This window comes from Bombus vancouverensis, chromosome 13 (genome assembly GCF_051014615.1).
Source record: "Bombus vancouverensis nearcticus chromosome 13, iyBomVanc1_principal, whole genome shotgun sequence".
In the NCBI taxonomy this organism is placed as follows: domain Eukaryota; kingdom Metazoa; phylum Arthropoda; class Insecta; order Hymenoptera; family Apidae; genus Bombus; species Bombus vancouverensis.
In genome coordinates this window covers 9,296,003-9,314,108 of record NC_134923.1, presented here as the reverse complement: position 1 = coordinate 9,314,108, position 18,106 = coordinate 9,296,003, and the positions used below count along the sequence as shown (strand labels likewise).

General features: G+C 38.2%; 1 protein-coding gene across 7 annotated transcripts in view; it reads left to right on the top strand.

The window, feature by feature from the left end:
* Window positions 1–18,106, top strand: part of LOC117161664 (Fanconi anemia group J protein homolog) — a 164,756-nt gene that overhangs the window by 76,310 nt on the left and 70,340 nt on the right. For 5 of the 7 annotated variants that reach the window (XM_076623651.1, XM_076623648.1, XM_076623649.1 and 2 more), the window contains exons 4-6: window positions 1,564–1,632; window positions 1,897–2,482; window positions 2,575–2,686. In XM_076623651.1, the coding sequence (XP_076479766.1) occupies window positions 1,898–2,482; window positions 2,575–2,686 (697 nt within the window). In that variant the 5' untranslated portion in view covers window positions 1,564–1,632; window position 1,897. Of the gene's footprint in view, window positions 1–1,301; window positions 1,633–1,896; window positions 2,483–2,574; window positions 2,687–18,106 lie in introns of those variants that run through there. The other 2 variants (XM_033343367.2, XM_076623653.1) reach the window with 2 other exon arrangements.

Sequence of the window (18,106 nt, the reverse complement as noted above, 5' to 3'; positions counted from 1 at the left end):
TTACTATACATCATGAACATCCGTCTTAAGCATATAATAAATGTTAAATACGGCCCCGCTAAACCTAAGATTTATTAATATAATGGATAATTGACTGCTTAAATGTTTGTATAATCTCTAAGACACATATACGAGTACCTGTACTAAATATTTTGTAACTTCTTAAATTAATTTTGTGATTTCGAAATGCGGAAACTCGACACACGATAATATTCACGAAAGGTTTACCCGTAATATTTAGTCCTAATGTTCGAATACTTTCACGAATCTGTGTACAACGAGTTTGATTATTCTATGCAACGTTCACGATTCAATTTTATAGCGTTGAAGCATAGGTAACGAAAATAATCCCATGTTGCTATAAATGTTCAAATATTTCCGTGTGCCACTGTACATAAGTACACGTGAAAGTCGTGTATCCAGTCGCGCGTGGGAATTTCGGATAATTTGATAAGGATTCATGTCAGCTTGAGATGCTTCTCTTCTCATGGACAGAGTAAGATTCCTTATTCAAGTCGCACACGCGCCGGATGGCTTTTAAATTCCGTGGCCCCCTTTGATGGGGACCGCTTTCGAAACTGCGGGACACAACAGCCACGTAAATCAGAAGTTTGATCCGTTGGACCAGCCAGGAGGCATAAATCACACGTGGAAATTATATTCCTTTTACCTTTCTCTCCTTTTTGCCCGCGTCTTTCTGTCAGGAAGAGACGTATCTTGTTTATGAAGGTCACCGAACAACATCGGAATTAAGACTCCGAGGGGCTACGCGTTTCACTTGTCTAATCCTGTTCGCTTCAGAAATTATGTTTCCGCGGTGAGATTCGTGTGGAATAATGTCCCGTATATTTAGTCGACGCTGATGGCAGGATTCCTTTATATGTTATGAAAGCGAATTATCGCAAGACACATAACGTCTTCCTAGGTTAAATTTGGCTTTTTTGAAAAAATACTGCGCATAATGTCTAAATGAGTCATACATTGGTCAAAGTAGTAGAAATTATAAAATTAATCAGATAATATGAATTTCAAAAATGAAAATGAAAGATTGAATGAGTGAAAATATAATATGAAATGAAAGAAAATATAATAATGAATATTTCTTCTATCGTATCGCATATCTATGAAATGATACGTAGCATAATATAATTATTTTCCGGTAATTTTTTCTGTAAAGTATGTTTGTAACGATGTATAATTGTATTTTAGAAAATAAATCGTAAGACTACCTTTTTCCACGAAAGACATTCAAAATTCAAATATCGTGCACGTGATACTTCAGTCACGTGACTGTTCAAAAACTTGACATCTATCAGTCTTACAGAGTTACATTTTTCACGTTTAATTTATACTTTCATAGTTCCATTCGTTGTAACACGCAACCGTATTTATGAATTTCTTTGAAAATGTAATTTAAATATCGCGCGCAATGTGAATATAAACTGTCGCGTTTCGAAGGATAAATAAAGACGCGGGAAACACGTGTGGCGTGTGGTCATAATCACCAGATGTTTCTTTTCGCTTTAATTAGTCTTAATCGATGCTTGTGATTTATGTGATTAGTGCAGTGATCGTATTCATCATCTACACGGGAGCCAAATTAAAACTAGAAGAGTGGTTTGAAGAAACAAAGTATGTAACTGCACACGTGATAATATATGATTTTTTAGGTTATATTAGCTTATTGTTCTGTTTCCTCAGATTTTTGCATTCATTTTGTATGACATTTTATGAATATCATTAAAAAGACTTCACAGTGATGCAGTAATTGTTAAAACAATTCTTAAGTTGCAAGACATTTCTAAAATATCATACATTTTTTTATTTCAAGATATTTGTTTAAGTATCATTCGTTGTTTGTTGATTCTAGCTTATTGTGCATATTTTTGTTCATAGAATGAGTAGATTACGTCTGAAAAGAAATGATTCGACGTACGAAAGATCCCAGGTGAAAAGTTTATGTCCAGAAAGCCCAGATAATATCGAGATATCTTCTGATGAAAGTGATATTGTGCCAACTAATGAGATAATAGAAAGTGAAAAGGATTCTTCAAACCCATCGATAACAGATACAAGTTATGACGAAGAGACACTATCTAAATTTCAAAAATCTACAGACAGTATAAAATCAGATGAAGATATTAAAGAAGTTACGTACAACACAAGTTTGAAATCCAAGACTTCCATGTTTAACTGGAACCAACAAGGCCCAAGTCCAAAAAAAAGAAACATGCACGATCACAGTGATTCCAATTCTTCTGATGATTTCAACTCAAAACCAACATGGTTTAAAAAGAAGCAGGAAAAAAAGAAACACAAAGGTAATCACATTAAACAAACCAAAATTAAAGATGAACCAAACAATAAACAAAAAGAAGAAACTGTGGCTCAAGTGAGTATACAACACGAGCAAATGATATCTGGAATTAAAGTAAAGCTTCCTGTGAAGCCTTACTCGTGTCAGGTGGCTGTAATGAATCAGGTAAGAATTTTTATAATTTAAGTATCTAATTGAAGAGATGGAATATTGATAAAATGATTTATTAATGGTAAATAATAATTGTATTTTTACAGCTCATACAAGGTTGTATAAAACAGGAAAATTGCCTTCTAGAGAGTCCAACAGGAAGTGGGAAAACTTTGGCTCTTCTTTGCGGTGTCCTGGCGTGGCATGATCATCATGTTGGTGAGTTTAATTAATTTTTTAATTAATTATAAATTATATACACAATAGTTTTATATTATTACATAATTATATATATTAAATAATATAATATATATTGCATTATTACATTATTATATATAAATTATATACATCAACATATTACAAATTTTCAATGTCTTAATGGCAATAGAAAAAATGAACTTACATGTATCGAGTACGGAACCTCTCTATTTACGGTCACGGTGTTGATATTGTTTGCAAACTCTGACGTTATCTAATTCAGTCCGCATGTCAAAGTCATTGAAACAGTTTTGTAAATTAAACCTGTCTTCTCGCGTCATGTCTTTGTTCTATTTTACCGATAACTCGTATTTCGTATTTACTTTTCGCAATAACTTCCTGATAATCGGTTATTAGATCGAAATCGCGTTCGATCGAAAACGTTTCACCTCATTGCGACAGATTTTCGAGTGTTGTACAAATTCCAAACTTGAACACAGCTGTCTGCTTTACTTTATTAAAGTTTCCTCGAGTTTCGCTCGAAAGTTCAGGAAGTCTCGCAGACAATTTCTTAACGCGTCAGTACAACAAACGACGTGCTCTGTCTCGCGGGAGATGCAAAATGTTCCACGTCGCGCCACGTCTTCGTCGTTTAAATTGGCCGGCTCGTCGCTGCTCGAGTTCGCAAACTTTTCGGGAACTTGTTACTGTCGTGAACGGTCTCGAGAAATGATTGGAAAATTAACCATCTATTTAGAATAAACATGTAGTAGCTTTTACATGTCTGATGCAAGGACGGCTTCCATGGAAAAACGTGGTGAGTAAATACTTGCATTCCAAAATTCATTTACATATATTTATTTAATATTAAGATTTTATTTATGAATTAGAATGTAGAAAGTTAGAAATCTAGAGTTCAAGCTTTCTGATTATTGTACATACTTTCTTCCATACGAAATATGGTGATTCTAGACCATAATTTAAGTTTCTATCCTAGTAAACCATATTTTGTTTAGAATTGAAAGTCAATGCAGTGAAATAATAGGAATCCAGATATTTTCTCATTCTAATACATACTAAATACTCGTAAGTGGAAAAAAGAAAAATTCGAATTTTAGCAACCAAATGGACAATAGATACAATCGGTGTACCTTTGTTTGAAAATTTACTTATTTTAGTCGTTAATCTTTATAAATCTATATAATGTTCATTTATATTATTATCTTTTTATTATCATTTTTCGTATCTCTCGTCGTTGTCTTTTACCCTAAACAAATTTGATGCATCGAACAGACGAAAGAAAAATTTGTGCGTTGTCAGTTTCAATTTTCCTCTCCAATTTTCAATTCCCAATACGAGAAACAACAGAATCAATTTTCTCGCCGAATAAAACAAAGAATCGCCAGCGTAGACTTAAAAATCAAACAAGACTTTTTGTATTAAGAGGTTGAATTTCCAATACAGGAAATAAAAAAAGAAAGTATCAATTTTCTACAGCAGTCGTTATCTCCGATAAAATAAAGAGTCGCCAAGATATAATTAAAACCTCACTCGAAATCGCTCGAAGCAGGAATTTATGTGGCGTGCGGAAAGTACGAAGCGTGTAATCAAGGACTTTAGCAGCACGAGAAGGAGAACGTTTAAGAAGTTCCGTGGTGGAAGTCGGGGTGAACCGGCTGTCAGCTTGTCCTCCGGCTGTCCTATTAATTTAAATTATTCGACCATTTCGGTTAGCCCTTACGTTAGCCGGATTCCGTGCTTGTTTTCACGGTGCATGCCGCTAATTGGTCGCGATTCGCGCAATTCCTAAACAATTAGAATCGAGATTGGATGTCGCAATCGCCTCGTCCTTACCGGTACCAGCTCGCGAAAGGACGACGACGCGTCCTTTCCGGGTGGTTTCGCGTCTGCGTTTTACCATTCGGTTATTATTTCGCATTTGCATAATTGCTCGGCTACTTTACTTTGTCGCGGTAGTTTTCTCCACTGTGGAAACTATCGTTGGCGGTTGATTTAGGGGCATGAAATGGCAGCGTTGCTAAAATTAGAGGTATACCGAAGAACGAAAAATTACGAGCATTTGGAATTTCCAATGTTTCGTGTCATGTTACTTCGTGAAGCTAATTTTGGCTGTTCGATGTAATAAACGTAAAATTTGGCAATAGAAGAAAGTAATGATCCAAGTTTCTTCTGTAATTCGTGGACTGAGGATGTTCTTGCGTGTGTAGGAAGTTTAAGTGTGCGAAAGTGTACAGGACAGATATACATTCTGTGTAAATTTAATTATTCGACTTTGCGTACTTCAAATTTATTGTGTATCTTATACATTATACTTTATAAGTATATCATCAGTTTGTATCACAATAATAGTATAATTATATTGTATAAGAATTATTATTAATGTATCTATTCCATTTTCTTATTTGCATTTATAGAAATGTGAATTCGCATAAATATTCACAGTCTATTAAATCGTGACACGATGACTCTGAAACGTTTCTTTACATTGAGATTCTTCAATGGTTGTGTAATATTTCGCAACAATGTGAATCATAGAATTAATAGTGCATAATATGAAAATTATCTTTCATGTGTTTTTCCAAGGAATAAATATGACGCGAGAATTGTATCTAAAATTGATCGTCGAAGAGAACAATCTGAGATTCGTAAACGTTTTATCTGATGCTTCTTACAGTTCGAGGAGAGGAAAAATGAGCGTTCTCTATCGACAATCGCGTCATTTCTTATCTGGCAGGAGAGTCGCGACGCAGACGGGCCATTGTCTCTCTGAAAATTCTTTGGGGGTGGGGTTAGGTTCGAGAGTCGGGCCCGATGATTCACAAACTCTTCAGGGGGTTACGTATCATAGCTCGTGATCTTAATATTCGACTGGATACCGAATGGAGACTATAACGTCGCTTCTTCTTCCTTCTATTCGTGATATCTATCGCCGAATTGTGTAGCAGCTTCTGATAAGCTCTGAACGATTTATTAGATATTCATTAGTAAAATATTAATCGTGTAATTGAGAATCTTAATACTGAAATACTAATGCGATTAAAGCAACAAGTCTTTAATACTAGCGTCGTCAGAGTGATCAAAGTGATGGATTTGTAATTTTATAGATTCCTACCATTCTGTATTTTTGGAGACTTAAACGATTTTTTATAAAATATATAAATAATGTCTTAATGTAGTTTCAGTATTAAAAAAAATGTGTTATTCAGGATTTGGCTGATTTTTTGGACGAAATTTTGTCCCGCTTCTTGCGTTATATATTTTGTTACATATTTTTCACGTTTCTTTGGTACAAATTCCGTATTTTAGTCGTCTGTAATACGTAAGATTAGAGTACGTAATAATACGTAATAATACGTAAGAAAGAATACGTAATTTGTATAAATTTCATATAATTTATATAACAAAAAGATTGTCTTTCTCTGCCACATTAATCGTCGATGACAAATTTCTGCATTTTCACGAGTGCTTAAATTTTGTTCATCCACGATGAGAAACACAGTGCATTGTGTATTTTCCCATTGAAAACGTCGAAGGAGCAATTGGAACAAGTCAGGAAGCGCATCGTTCCGCTTCCGAAATCACGGATGGAACCTCCCCGGGTTTCCTCCTCCGCCTTCTCTTCCTTCTCTCGTGACAACGTCCTCGTGAATCTGGAATTATCGAGCACGTGAAACCCCTTTCCGCTTGGCGGATCGAATGTGTCCTAGCGTGGAGGAAGGAAATCCTGGGATTAATTGGTACCTTTCTGATGCTAGCGTATCATCGTTGCCAGCAGTTTCCCTCGCGTTTCCACGCTATGTCGCGTTGCTAGGGGAAAATCGTGCAAGGTGTTACGTACTCGTTTCAATCAGAAAATGACTGAATCTTTGATCTGTGGATTGAAAAATAATAATAGTAACATAGGAAGATAATACAGATCAGATATATTACATAATAGCAGGATTTTATTCTTCAGTAATTTTTAAATTAAATAATTTTTATTAATTTCTCTATTATGGATCGTTTTTCCGATATTTAACATTAATTGTGAGAAATCTTCGAGAAAATACGTTATACAGAGCGTTACGAAATATGTGGTAGATATTTATAGATTATATCGTAGGTATTAAAACGACGAACAAAATTTGTATATAAAAACGTGCGACGATTCGATAGGAATAAGAATGATCAAAGTTATCATTGTTTAATATTAATCAGTGTAAAATCTCGCAGAATTTCTTCTCTTTTCCTACTATATTAATATAACAGATAACAGATTGTTTAATTACTTTTGTCATCTCCGTGAAATATATAATTGATATTAAATACACCTTGTGTTTCTAATTCCTGTGTATGTATACTGCCACGTGTGTTTCACATTTTACCAATATAATCACGATAGTCGGGTCTCGTAACAGTGCCAGCGAAATTTCAAAATTGTGCAACCATAACACACTTAACGTACTCGTAAAAAAGATGTGGAACGAGCGTTAGAATATTTTCCTACTTCATATTGAGCAAAAATTGGCTGTTTGGTGCCCTCGAACGTGATCGAAAGAGGCGCGTGCGGATCCCCAGCGGCCTACTTTGATTTCAACACTCGTGTCGCGCGACACTCGATACGCTTTGTAGTACGCATTCGTAATTAGGCGAACGAAAGAGTGTACTGCGGTGCCTCGATTAGCGTTAGTCATGACAGCCTGTCCCTGCGACTCGGCCCGGGCACGACATGCTCCTTTTTCCAGTTATAATTCCCTTGCTCCTTTAAATCTGCCACTGTCACGCTCCAGCACGGAGGTCGAGTGGTACTGCTAGCCGCCGAAACGCCGTAGACTCGTGTGCCCTCAGAGAGCGGAAATAAATCATTAGCTCCTCCAACCACTGCTAGAAAATTCTCCCTATGACGTTGGTTTAATCGATACACACGATCCACGATGACCATCGAGGTTGCGCACAGTGCGACATTTGAATGAGGATTCGGGACAAGGGTGAAGAAATGCATATAATGTGCAGTTTTCCCGAAACTTGGATGAAGTTTTTTAGTACATTCCTACTTTCTGGCTCAGTTGAAATATTTTGAATATTTTTCTCTGTGTCTAATCACGCACGCTGATGTTTAAGTATAAATAACGTCGATGCTGGGAACTATCTCTCCATTTTTTCGTTAGCGTCAAACAGGAATCATTCATTCTCTCTTTCGTTTCTTCGGTTATCGTGCTGACATTTAGTAAAGGACAGAGATTGCGTAACATTGAAAATTTTCTTGGGACAAGTATTGCTAGAAATATAGTCTTGAAGCAAGTCGCGATTACGAATGGATTTCATTAAAAAAATAATGAATATACAGAAGCTTATAGAAGCACGATATTCTGTAAGAATGTAATACAATACCTTGTTGATATAGAATAATGAAAATTACAGGATGGAACCGTCCTTTTTTTTAAATTGCTCCTTAAAACAAGAAGGAAATTTTTTAATTGGAAATTGAAGTTATACATATGTTTGCTCAAGTTTTGTATGTTTAAGGTGTAACAGAGATTAACTTGACTGTTTCTCAATACAATTTCGGACTAAATTAATCCTGCTATGTTCTTTTGATCATTATTTAAGCAAACGTAACGGAAACATGGTTTGTCTGGTTGTCCGGTGAGATGTGGTTCCATAAATTAGAAATTTCCGATAGTTACACATTCGTATAGTCTTCTTAATAATTGCTCCAGAATTTATGAAAGAAGAATTGGCTTTAAGACCACTTGCGGATTTAAATATTATTCAACGATGGCAAGCAACAAAACAGTTATCAAAATGGAGCACGTAGACGAATTCCAAAAATCTAAATTCCGCATATGACAGTTGCTATGCCTCTCGATCTGAATATCAATCAGTGACGTCTAGAAGCTACCGAAAAATTTCGATGTCGACCACGTAGCATCGTCGTTCTTCTCCAACAAAAAAGAAAGAAAAAAAACAGTAATTCCACAAATGAGTCCATCTTCTCAAATTGTCAGAATCCCGTATTACGATATAAAATAACGGACACGAGAAAAATCGTTGATCTCAAATACGTGAACGTAACACGCAACAACTGGCTCTCCCAGTCCCTTGGCAACAAAATGACAGAAAGTTTAGAACGAACAATTACGCGATAAATCGCTGTGTAAGGTGCGTCCTTTGGCTACGTTACAGGAAATACAAAATTGCATAAAAATCCTAGTCTAATAATGACTACTTTCTCGATTAAATGGCAAAGTTAATAAAGAATTAACAACGAGTCTCTCTCGACCCAATCTATTGATGGGTTAAAAACCTTACGTCCACCAAACTGCAAAAGCACTCGACCAAACAACAAGCTCGCACAAGCGCATACAACAAGCGTACTCCAGTCAAACCAAAGATTTATTATCTCGTGAATTTAGCTGGTATTAGTCAGCCATCGCTAAAACCCGGCGTTCCTCGCCATTATCGAAGAATCTGCAAAGTCGAAATTGTCTCTTACCGTATAAACAGCAAATAAACGATGTTTCTGCCTTCGAGGGGATAAAGGGGTGTATCGTGAGAAGTCGTGGGGGGTATAAATTTCGAAAGTTTATCGCGGAATCGCATGCCGGCTAATGTCACTTTATTACGAGGCGCAGGTTCGTCTCGACTCTCCGTGTACGAGCTAGAGTTTCGGAATAGGCTGGCCCACGGAGAAGGGGCCATTGTATGAAAGTTGCCGAGTCGCAATAATTATCGGCGAACGGGGAATTATATATTGTGTCCCGGGCAATGTCGGCCCCGACGTCGTCGTGAATCGTCTTTGCGCCTCAGCATGCAACTCCACCGCGCGGAGTACGCTCTTCTGTGACGTTCTGACATTAATAACCCGCGGCCCGGGTCCTCCCGGGGCTTTTGTTGCGACGAAAGGTACCAACCGTGGTACCATCGTCGAGCATCGTTCCCAGAAACGAACATAATCGCTTCACCGCACTCAATCCGGCTCCTGCTGCACGAATCGTCTGTTTATACCGCTGTCTGAATTGATTTCCAAGCTTATTTGCATCTTTTGGCATGGGTTGCCAGTGGCTTCTTAAGGAATCTTAGAGATTTTGTTGAATTTTCGAAAGTTCTCTGACGTTTTACAGCATTTTGTGAAAGTTTCACAAGTTTTAGGAAATTTTGTGAAAGACGAAGCTCAGCAGGTATTCGACAAACTTGAGGAAATTTTGTGGAATTTTGCCTAACTTTGTACAATTTGTTGAAATTTTGCGAAATTTTATAGAATTGCTGACAATGTTTCTAGAATCTCACGTAAATTCTATTGAATTCCGTAGAATTTCGCGAATCCTTGGGAAATGTCACGAAACTTCGTAGTACTTTATGACAGTTTGTAGAATTTTCATGCAAGTTTACAAATTCCTGTAGAATTTTGTGAACCCTCGAGAAATTTTGTAGAATTTCACTTGCACATTGTAAAATCGTAATCTTCTATCTTGCTCGATTACTACGTTACACATAGGCAATTTCAAGAATTGAATGGAACTGAGAGGATTCTATCGCGAGCTACGAAGAACCAGCAATCTGTTCGATCATATGTTAACATCTCCTTATCTTAAATTCTAAATTATCTTTTTAAACGATTTAGTAGAAGTTGGCAATTTTCCAACGTCCAACGAAACTTTGTGCGATTTCATAATTTTACATGTTGGTTAATTATTATATTTAATTTGGAGGATCGTGGCAGAACATTTGAAGTTGACCAAAAAAAGGGAGAACAAGTGCCGGCGGTCTGTTCTTGGCAAAGGAAAAGGGATTTGTTCCCTTGAGGTTTTGTCTATTAAAATTTAGACATCTTGAACAAGAGTTGGTAATGGAAGCGGGGCTAACAGAAACGTTGACGTTGAAACGTAGCTAAAACTAAAATCTGTTACCTTTGAAATGGAATATTTTACTGGCAGCGAAAATGTTTTTCTCCGGTTGGTTTTCAAGTTACATAACATTTTTCACGGGATCGCGTTTCTTGATGGAGTCGCGTTTCTGAGAGAATTTTTCTCAAAAAAAGTGGAGGGAGAAAATGGTTTAAAGGGCTGCGCGGAGGTAGAATTTTTGCAGGTTTCAACTGGTGGCTCGTGAAATTTTAATGGCTCACCGGTAGATGATACCCAATCTTAAAACGAATCCCACTTTATTCCTCCTTCAAAGCCAAATCGTCTCTAATTCGTATCGATTTTTTCCCTATTTGCGTATTTTCTCTTTTTCAGTATTCTGTACGATCATTCTTTACAATACACCATACGAGGATATTTATTTTTTGAATACGTCTGGATGATGCATTGTCCTTTCTGTTAAATGCGGATTATCGATAAAAACCTTAATCTGAATTCTTCTAGTCTTCTCCGATCTTCTCAAAACTCTGTCGCGGTACACATTGACGTTGACACTCGTGTTGCTGTCGAACACTCGTAACACTATCGCCAATTTTATTCATGATTTTACTCGCCACTCGCGATTATTCTAAAACAGCATGTAAAGACCGAATACCTCTCAAGTGCAAGATAACAAATGGTTACATGTACATTACGATTAATGTTCAAGCCCTGTGAAGAGAAACTATGAGACAAAACCCAGATTTATAAATACGTATCGACTCGAACCTCTACATCCTGACATCCAATTTTCCTAACGAGAAAAAGGAACAAAATAAAACGTCTCGCAAGTTTCTCTTAATTGTATCAATAACCAAGAACCGTACCATCGCGCGAATGCACTAAAACGAAGCACGCGGAGGATGGTTTTCGGAAGGCGCTGCGAAACAGCGAGAAGAAGAGACAGAATCGCGGAGGGAGGCGAAAGAGGGAGAGAATGTCGGCGAAAGCGAGCAAAGGAAGACACAAAAGCGTAGAGAAAATCGAAAGGGAGCGAAAGGAGGGCAACAAACGGAACAGAGATCGAGAGATAGAGTGACAAGAACAGTGGAGAACCCTGGAGGAGAGGAGGGAAGGGAAGGGAGATTCAGAAGGGGAGTAAGAGAGACAGATTCTCATTGTGAAGAAAGCTGTATGCGTACGTAGAAGACGTGAGATCCGTTGGACCCGCATGCGGACCTTATTGTGTCCCAAAAGAGCGTATACGGTAGGTACCTTAATGTCGGCATGGATGAAAGCGTGGGCCCTCCTTTGTCTTTCGTTCGTGAAGCTGCCACAGCAAGTAGCGTGCTCTGCGGGTAGCCCTGCACCATTCCTCAACTACCGTTCTTCCCTTTATTTCCCTCTCTTTTCAGCTTTCAGCCGGCGTACCGCTCTTTGTCCTGCTTTGGCATACGCGCAAGGTAGAGCTTGTTCCTCCTTTTTCGCGAATCGCCGAAACGTTAGAGCCGATTTTTCTCGTTGGGGGCTCGTGCGATCGCTACGCGATTATTCCTCATAGGGGGAAGCTAAATGTCTGTGAAGTTCGACAGAAAGAATCGAGAAGCACGACCATATGTGTACTGCATGAGCTGTTCGCAAGTCAAAGTGGTTAACTCCAGTTTTTTGAGAGGTTTGATATTTTAGTAGCAACACGCTTGCTTCGTATTCCATGATTCTTTCAGTTTTTTCTATTTTGGTTTCGATGAGATTTGGCAGATGAGCCGGTCCTAGGTAGCGAGGTAATCGTTCTGAAACTTGGTACAGGATAATAAAAATCATTGCAAATAACGAGATATGATCGGTGAAGATGGAATAATAACGAAAGAAAGAGAAGACGTTGCAAATACATGTTAAGTTCAGCTAGAAGAAACATCAGAAATGAGAGAACGAACGAGCGAAAATGTGGGTGACGAAAACAGTGATTTTAAACATATAATTAGCGGCAAAGATTGCCTCGCTCAAATACTTGCATGATCTATATATCTGCGATAGATGCCTTGCAGATTTCATATACATTTTTATTTCGCTTCAAATTCGACCAATGTCAAATGGTAATTTCAAAACGTTTCGTATAACACACGTAATTATATTCCTAAAAAATTTCTACGAGTGTTGAAGCACTTTCGCGAGCTACTGTAATTTAGAATAATATGCTGCATCGTGTTATATCACATCATTATGCCATTAACCAATCTGATTTGCAGCCGAGCAATTTGGATGTGATCTTATTATGATTCAATGACCACGACAGCTTACGTCGTAGTTCTCTCTTTTTTTTCCTTCCCTTTTTTAATCTCGTTGACGTTATTTTGACGATCGATTTTTCGATTCGACGAGGATGATTGGTTCCTCGGGGGTAAGCAGGTACGTTCGAAATTATCAAGTTTGCAATAATAAACCGCGGCGTTCAGGGATTACGGGGCCGGGGAACGTAATTGATTGCGTGGCGGCGGTTAACGAGGCCAATTATTCACAGCCAGTCGATACGAAGCCCCGACTACGCTGAAAAAATAATACATCGGCTAATCGTTATTCTGTTTACCGATATCCACCGATACCCAGCCTCGTGGACGTGTCCCAAGGGAAGATTCGTGTCGCTCCCGGCTACCTCTTATTCCTCTTTATTATTTCTATCCTCGGCTATGCTGTGTTTATGCAAAGTAGTGTTGTTTCAGTACGTATCCCCATTAATTTTCAAACATCACGTGCCATGTGATGTTTGAGGTTCGTACGTAACTTTGCTTCTTGTTTCTTCAGTTTTCTATAAGCTTTAACAGCCAACAATCATTACGGCGTTGAGATTGAATTCTCATATGATTCTCGAAAACCATGATCTATAATTAATTGTTAGTGCGAGATCTTGAAATATCTCGGATATTAAAAATATCATATTAATTTAATGAACCATTAATTGGCTCGAGTCTTGTAAATACAAACTACAGCTTGAAAATACGATATAATTTCACAAATACGAGTCACGAAAGTATTCGTACAGCTCTCTCCCAATTGCCAGCTTCGAATGATTCGTATCTCCTATCGATACAGGTTTCAAAATTTTCAATAATCAGAATGCTGATTAATTAAGCTTAATTATCCCGAACATACATGGTCATTAGGCTGCCACTTTTTATGCGTTCATGGGAAACTTACAATTGCAAGAATGTACAGAATGCACGTAGCATGCAAAAATATTAAAAATATTCAATTTGAAGTAATTGTTATGACCTTGAATAGGCAAATAGATCTCCATAGTAGGATCCATTTCCTTAATTATGTTAATAAAAATACAAACTCGTATTAGAATCCGCAGTCTTCTTCGTCGCCTACAATTCAACAGAAAAACCGCCAAGCCCGTCAAAACGACGGATTTTAGGTTTTTTTTTTTCTTCAAAATTGCTAATAGCATACAGCTCTATTTTTCCCAAAATCAATATCGATTTTTATCTAGATTGAAGCATAATTATATAAATCTATTTACTTGAATTAATACCATCCAAATTATACTGATTTATATATATATACATATATATATACATATTTAGTATTAAAGTAAAAATTCTGACCCAAAAGATTCGTAAAGATAAAAATCCATCAAAATAAAAATACGGAAAAACTCGTAAAGCAAGAATTACCTGTATCTGCGTAAAATACGATGTACTGGAATTTTCCCAAAAAGGTAGGTACGTTCGTACGGTAACAGCGTGACGTTATGCAAGACCATACGCTGCTATTGATCGATAATAGGATGCAGAATGCTCGCGGGAGCAAAAGGTTCGCGGACAGGTCTTGCCTGTCCCGGATGGTCCTGGTCAGACGCGGAAGATAAGGGACCCCCCAAAGGTATGGCGTGCGCCGCCGGTTCCCAACCAGTCCTGAACTCCTCTCTCGGGTGGTCCCCGACGTTCTCCGGACCCTTTCCCTTTATACGTTCCTCGTTCTTCACCCCTCTGTGCCTTTTCCGCGCTCTGTTCTTCGTCTTTGCTCCTCTTCGTCCTTGCACGATGATGATTCGTCCATTTTCATCGACCGTTTTCTAACTCTTTCCGGTTCGTGCCTGACTCCAGCAAGAGGTGGAGTCTCAGATTTTTTTCCTTGCGAGGATGATGATTATTAGCGCGATTATATGTAAGTAGATATTCTGTAGGTGTCGATTACGGGTCATAGTTAACACTTTATTATGGACGACGCGACTTCTTCGGGGATTGTATTTGTTGAATTAGTCGAGATATCGGTTTGAGAATTCATCACAGTAATTTGGGATATTTCCTAGCTTGTGCAAAGTAGAGTATCTTCATAAACTTGTTCTAATTATCAATCTAATATCGCTATGTTGCGCCGGTGAAACAAAGAATCTCATAATGGCAAAACTCTGCTTGAAATTCTGATCTCTGTCACTAATGTGGAGGATTGAGTCGTTGTTAGGTTGAGCGAAATATTGCTGTCGCAGTCCGTCAAATATATTTTGAACAAATAAATAAATAAATTATTTACAGACGAATTTGCGAGTCGTTGGTACAAATACAAGTTGCGGAATAAATACTCGATAAATACTCGGAGATTTCTATCGATATCTCTGTAGCATTAGTTTCGAATTGATAGCAAAGTTAACTAATGTGATTCCGTACATATAGGTACATATAGGTATAGGAAAAATTCTGAATGCTTTCGAGAAAAAATGATCCTAAGCCAGGAAATTCCCACTTCGTTTCGAACAAACGATCTTTTTTCATGATATTTTTTCATGAACAAGAAAGGAATCATTAATCCGTTTCTTACCAAAGAAATAACAATCGATAGATCGCAACTTTGCTTCGGACATGAATATACACAGAAATAGGAAGATGAGACCTGAAATTTTGCCAGAAAGGAAGAAGATCACAAGGGAAAGCGAATTAATCCCTAAAATTTCAACTTTGTTTGAACGTTTGTTGATTCCTTGGAAACGCGTGCTGGCTGAAACAAAGGGTGCACGGTGTTGGAGGAAGAAACGAATTTCTGGAACGGCGGATTAAAAGAATCGGAGGTCTGCGGGAGAGATGCTAGTCAGAAGCAGGGGCCGGCTATCTGGAATCGTTAGCCCAGCCCTAGAACTCCTGGAACGGGCGATTCCAGGACGGCGGCCGATCTTCTCTCGCTGGGCGCGCGGAATTATGTAAGATCGCGGGTCGTCTGGAATCTGCAGGGGCGGCGCTTTTTGAATCGCGAATCCTTTCTCGGAAGTAGAGGGAGATCCTGGAGCCGTGGAGCCGCCAGCTTGGTCAAACCGGGCGTGCAATCGCTGCTGCTCGATCGAGTTCCTTACGCGACTCCACCTATGATACATCAAATACACTGTCGAAACCATGAAAACGAACAACTTTCGGACTGTCTATATTATTTTCTGATGGTTTATGTTTATACATATTTCACTATCTTTTCCTTTTTTACATTGGATTCTTATGAAAATTCATATTTTTGAGAATATAATTAAAGATGTAGAAGACAGTTTTAGATTTTCTATACTATTTTCAGATCGTTTATGTTTATACATAATTAGTTTATATTATCGTGACGAACAAAATAGCTGATATATAAAATGGTAATATATTCACACATTTTTCTCAAAAAACACGCGTAATTTAAAGTTTGCGATCCACGTCAGATATCAAAGTTTCATTGAATGAAATAGAAGGTGCGCTAAGATGTTTAAGCTTTTATCGCTTTAACTTTTCAAGAAGAAAGAAAAAACATCTGTGGACCAATCAGTCTGCTACCTTTTACCATAGATTTCCACTTACGCCTCGACACTCGGAGGGCCATTATGAGCCTATCTCTCTCTTTCTGTCGGCCATGCTTCTCCTTAGCTCTGCTTAATTTCCATAAAACCAGCATCCATTGCCCTCGGGAACGCGATCGTGTTCCCGTTCGTAGTCCTTCCGGCTGGCGCTGCTCGAAGTTAATGAAAAATGACGCGTATAAACCGTCTGGAGATAAATTGACTGTTGGCCTTGAATGATCCGCGGCCCGGTGAATTGGCTCGTCCGACGAATTCGACCGCGCATTCCCTGATGTAATTCACGTGGAATCGATCCTCTCTGTATTCGTGTGTATCACACAGCCTGTGTGCGTTCGTGTATATTTGTGTGGAACGGGCCGACGTGCTGTGGCCATTTTTCGTTCGGCCGGAAATGTTTTGCAGGTAAATTGCGGGCGCCAGGCGCCCCAGCTCGGCCAATTCACGCCGATCCTCCGCGAGCAATTTTTCTCCCCCTCCTGAATCGCGTCGATTTCGCCTTCTCGCGTTCGTTCGTTCGTTCGTTTCGTTTCGTTTCGAATACCCGGCTCTTCCGTCACGATTAACGTCCTGGTGACGTGCCACCGTGCTATACGCATTGTACAAAAATAAAATAAAAAAAAAAAAAAAATAGGAAGACTAAAACAGGACTCGATGGTAGATACTTTTTTGGAGAACGAAGGGGAGTGGACACTTTGAGTTGCTCGAAATTGTCCACATGGTGTTGGCTTTCCTGGATCAATGTAGGATTTGTCTGTTTGTCTGTGTAAGTTAGAATGAGTGATTCGAACAATGGAGTTGAGAATGTTAGTGATGATTTAGATAGTGGAGAATTATTACTTGGACATGTTAGGTAGAAATTTGGCGTGACAGGAATACGTACCCGTTTGCGCGCATTTGTGTGTGTGTTGAGTCTTTTATTTAATTTATCGGTGATTTTCATAAATGACGTACCTCGAGATTGATTGACAATCTTCGAATACGGTTCTGTGATTCCCTTAGTAACAAATTGATAATTAAAAAGAACGTTTACTATTTTCTTATGGTCTGAATAGATACGCAGTGGCAGATAAAAGAAAGTATAAAGTATATTTAGTAAAAGCAATGAATAAATGTAACAATGTACGATACAGTACAATATTTGCACAGTACAATGTTGCTAAAATTCACACACTGTATCAATTTTAAGCTTTCTCCTATCCGTCACTTTATATCATATGAAATCAAAATTGTATATTTAGAATCTTATCGATAGTATCATACATTAAAATTACGATTCGTTCAGGTGGTTAACCGGCTCTCCTTGTCCAATTTTGTGATTCGATAAACTCAGTGTCCGGTGTCTACATTCGACGATCTCCTTCGATGAATTCATAACAATATATATTTACATAAATATCCACAGTCTACTTATAAATCTGTTAGACTTGCAAACGATAGGATTCACATAATATATATCAATTTGTAAAAGCTAATTGCCGAACCGTGTTAATAAATTCCAACCGATTAGCTCGAGGTCGGCGCCGCCTTGAAGATTACAGGGACCAATACCGGTAGCCAGTGGAATATCAGCATTTTCACGTGGCGAAAGTGCAAACATCGTTAAGATACTTTTTTCGAGCGCGGCGAAATTTACATATTCCTCGAGGGATCTCGAAAACTTGAGATGTCACGCGACGATTCGACGATGCGACTAAATATGAAAAATAAAAGAAAGGCAAAGGCCGTAAACGATGGTGAGGAGCGAGGTTGACGTTCCTTTATTTCTACTAAAGTATCCAG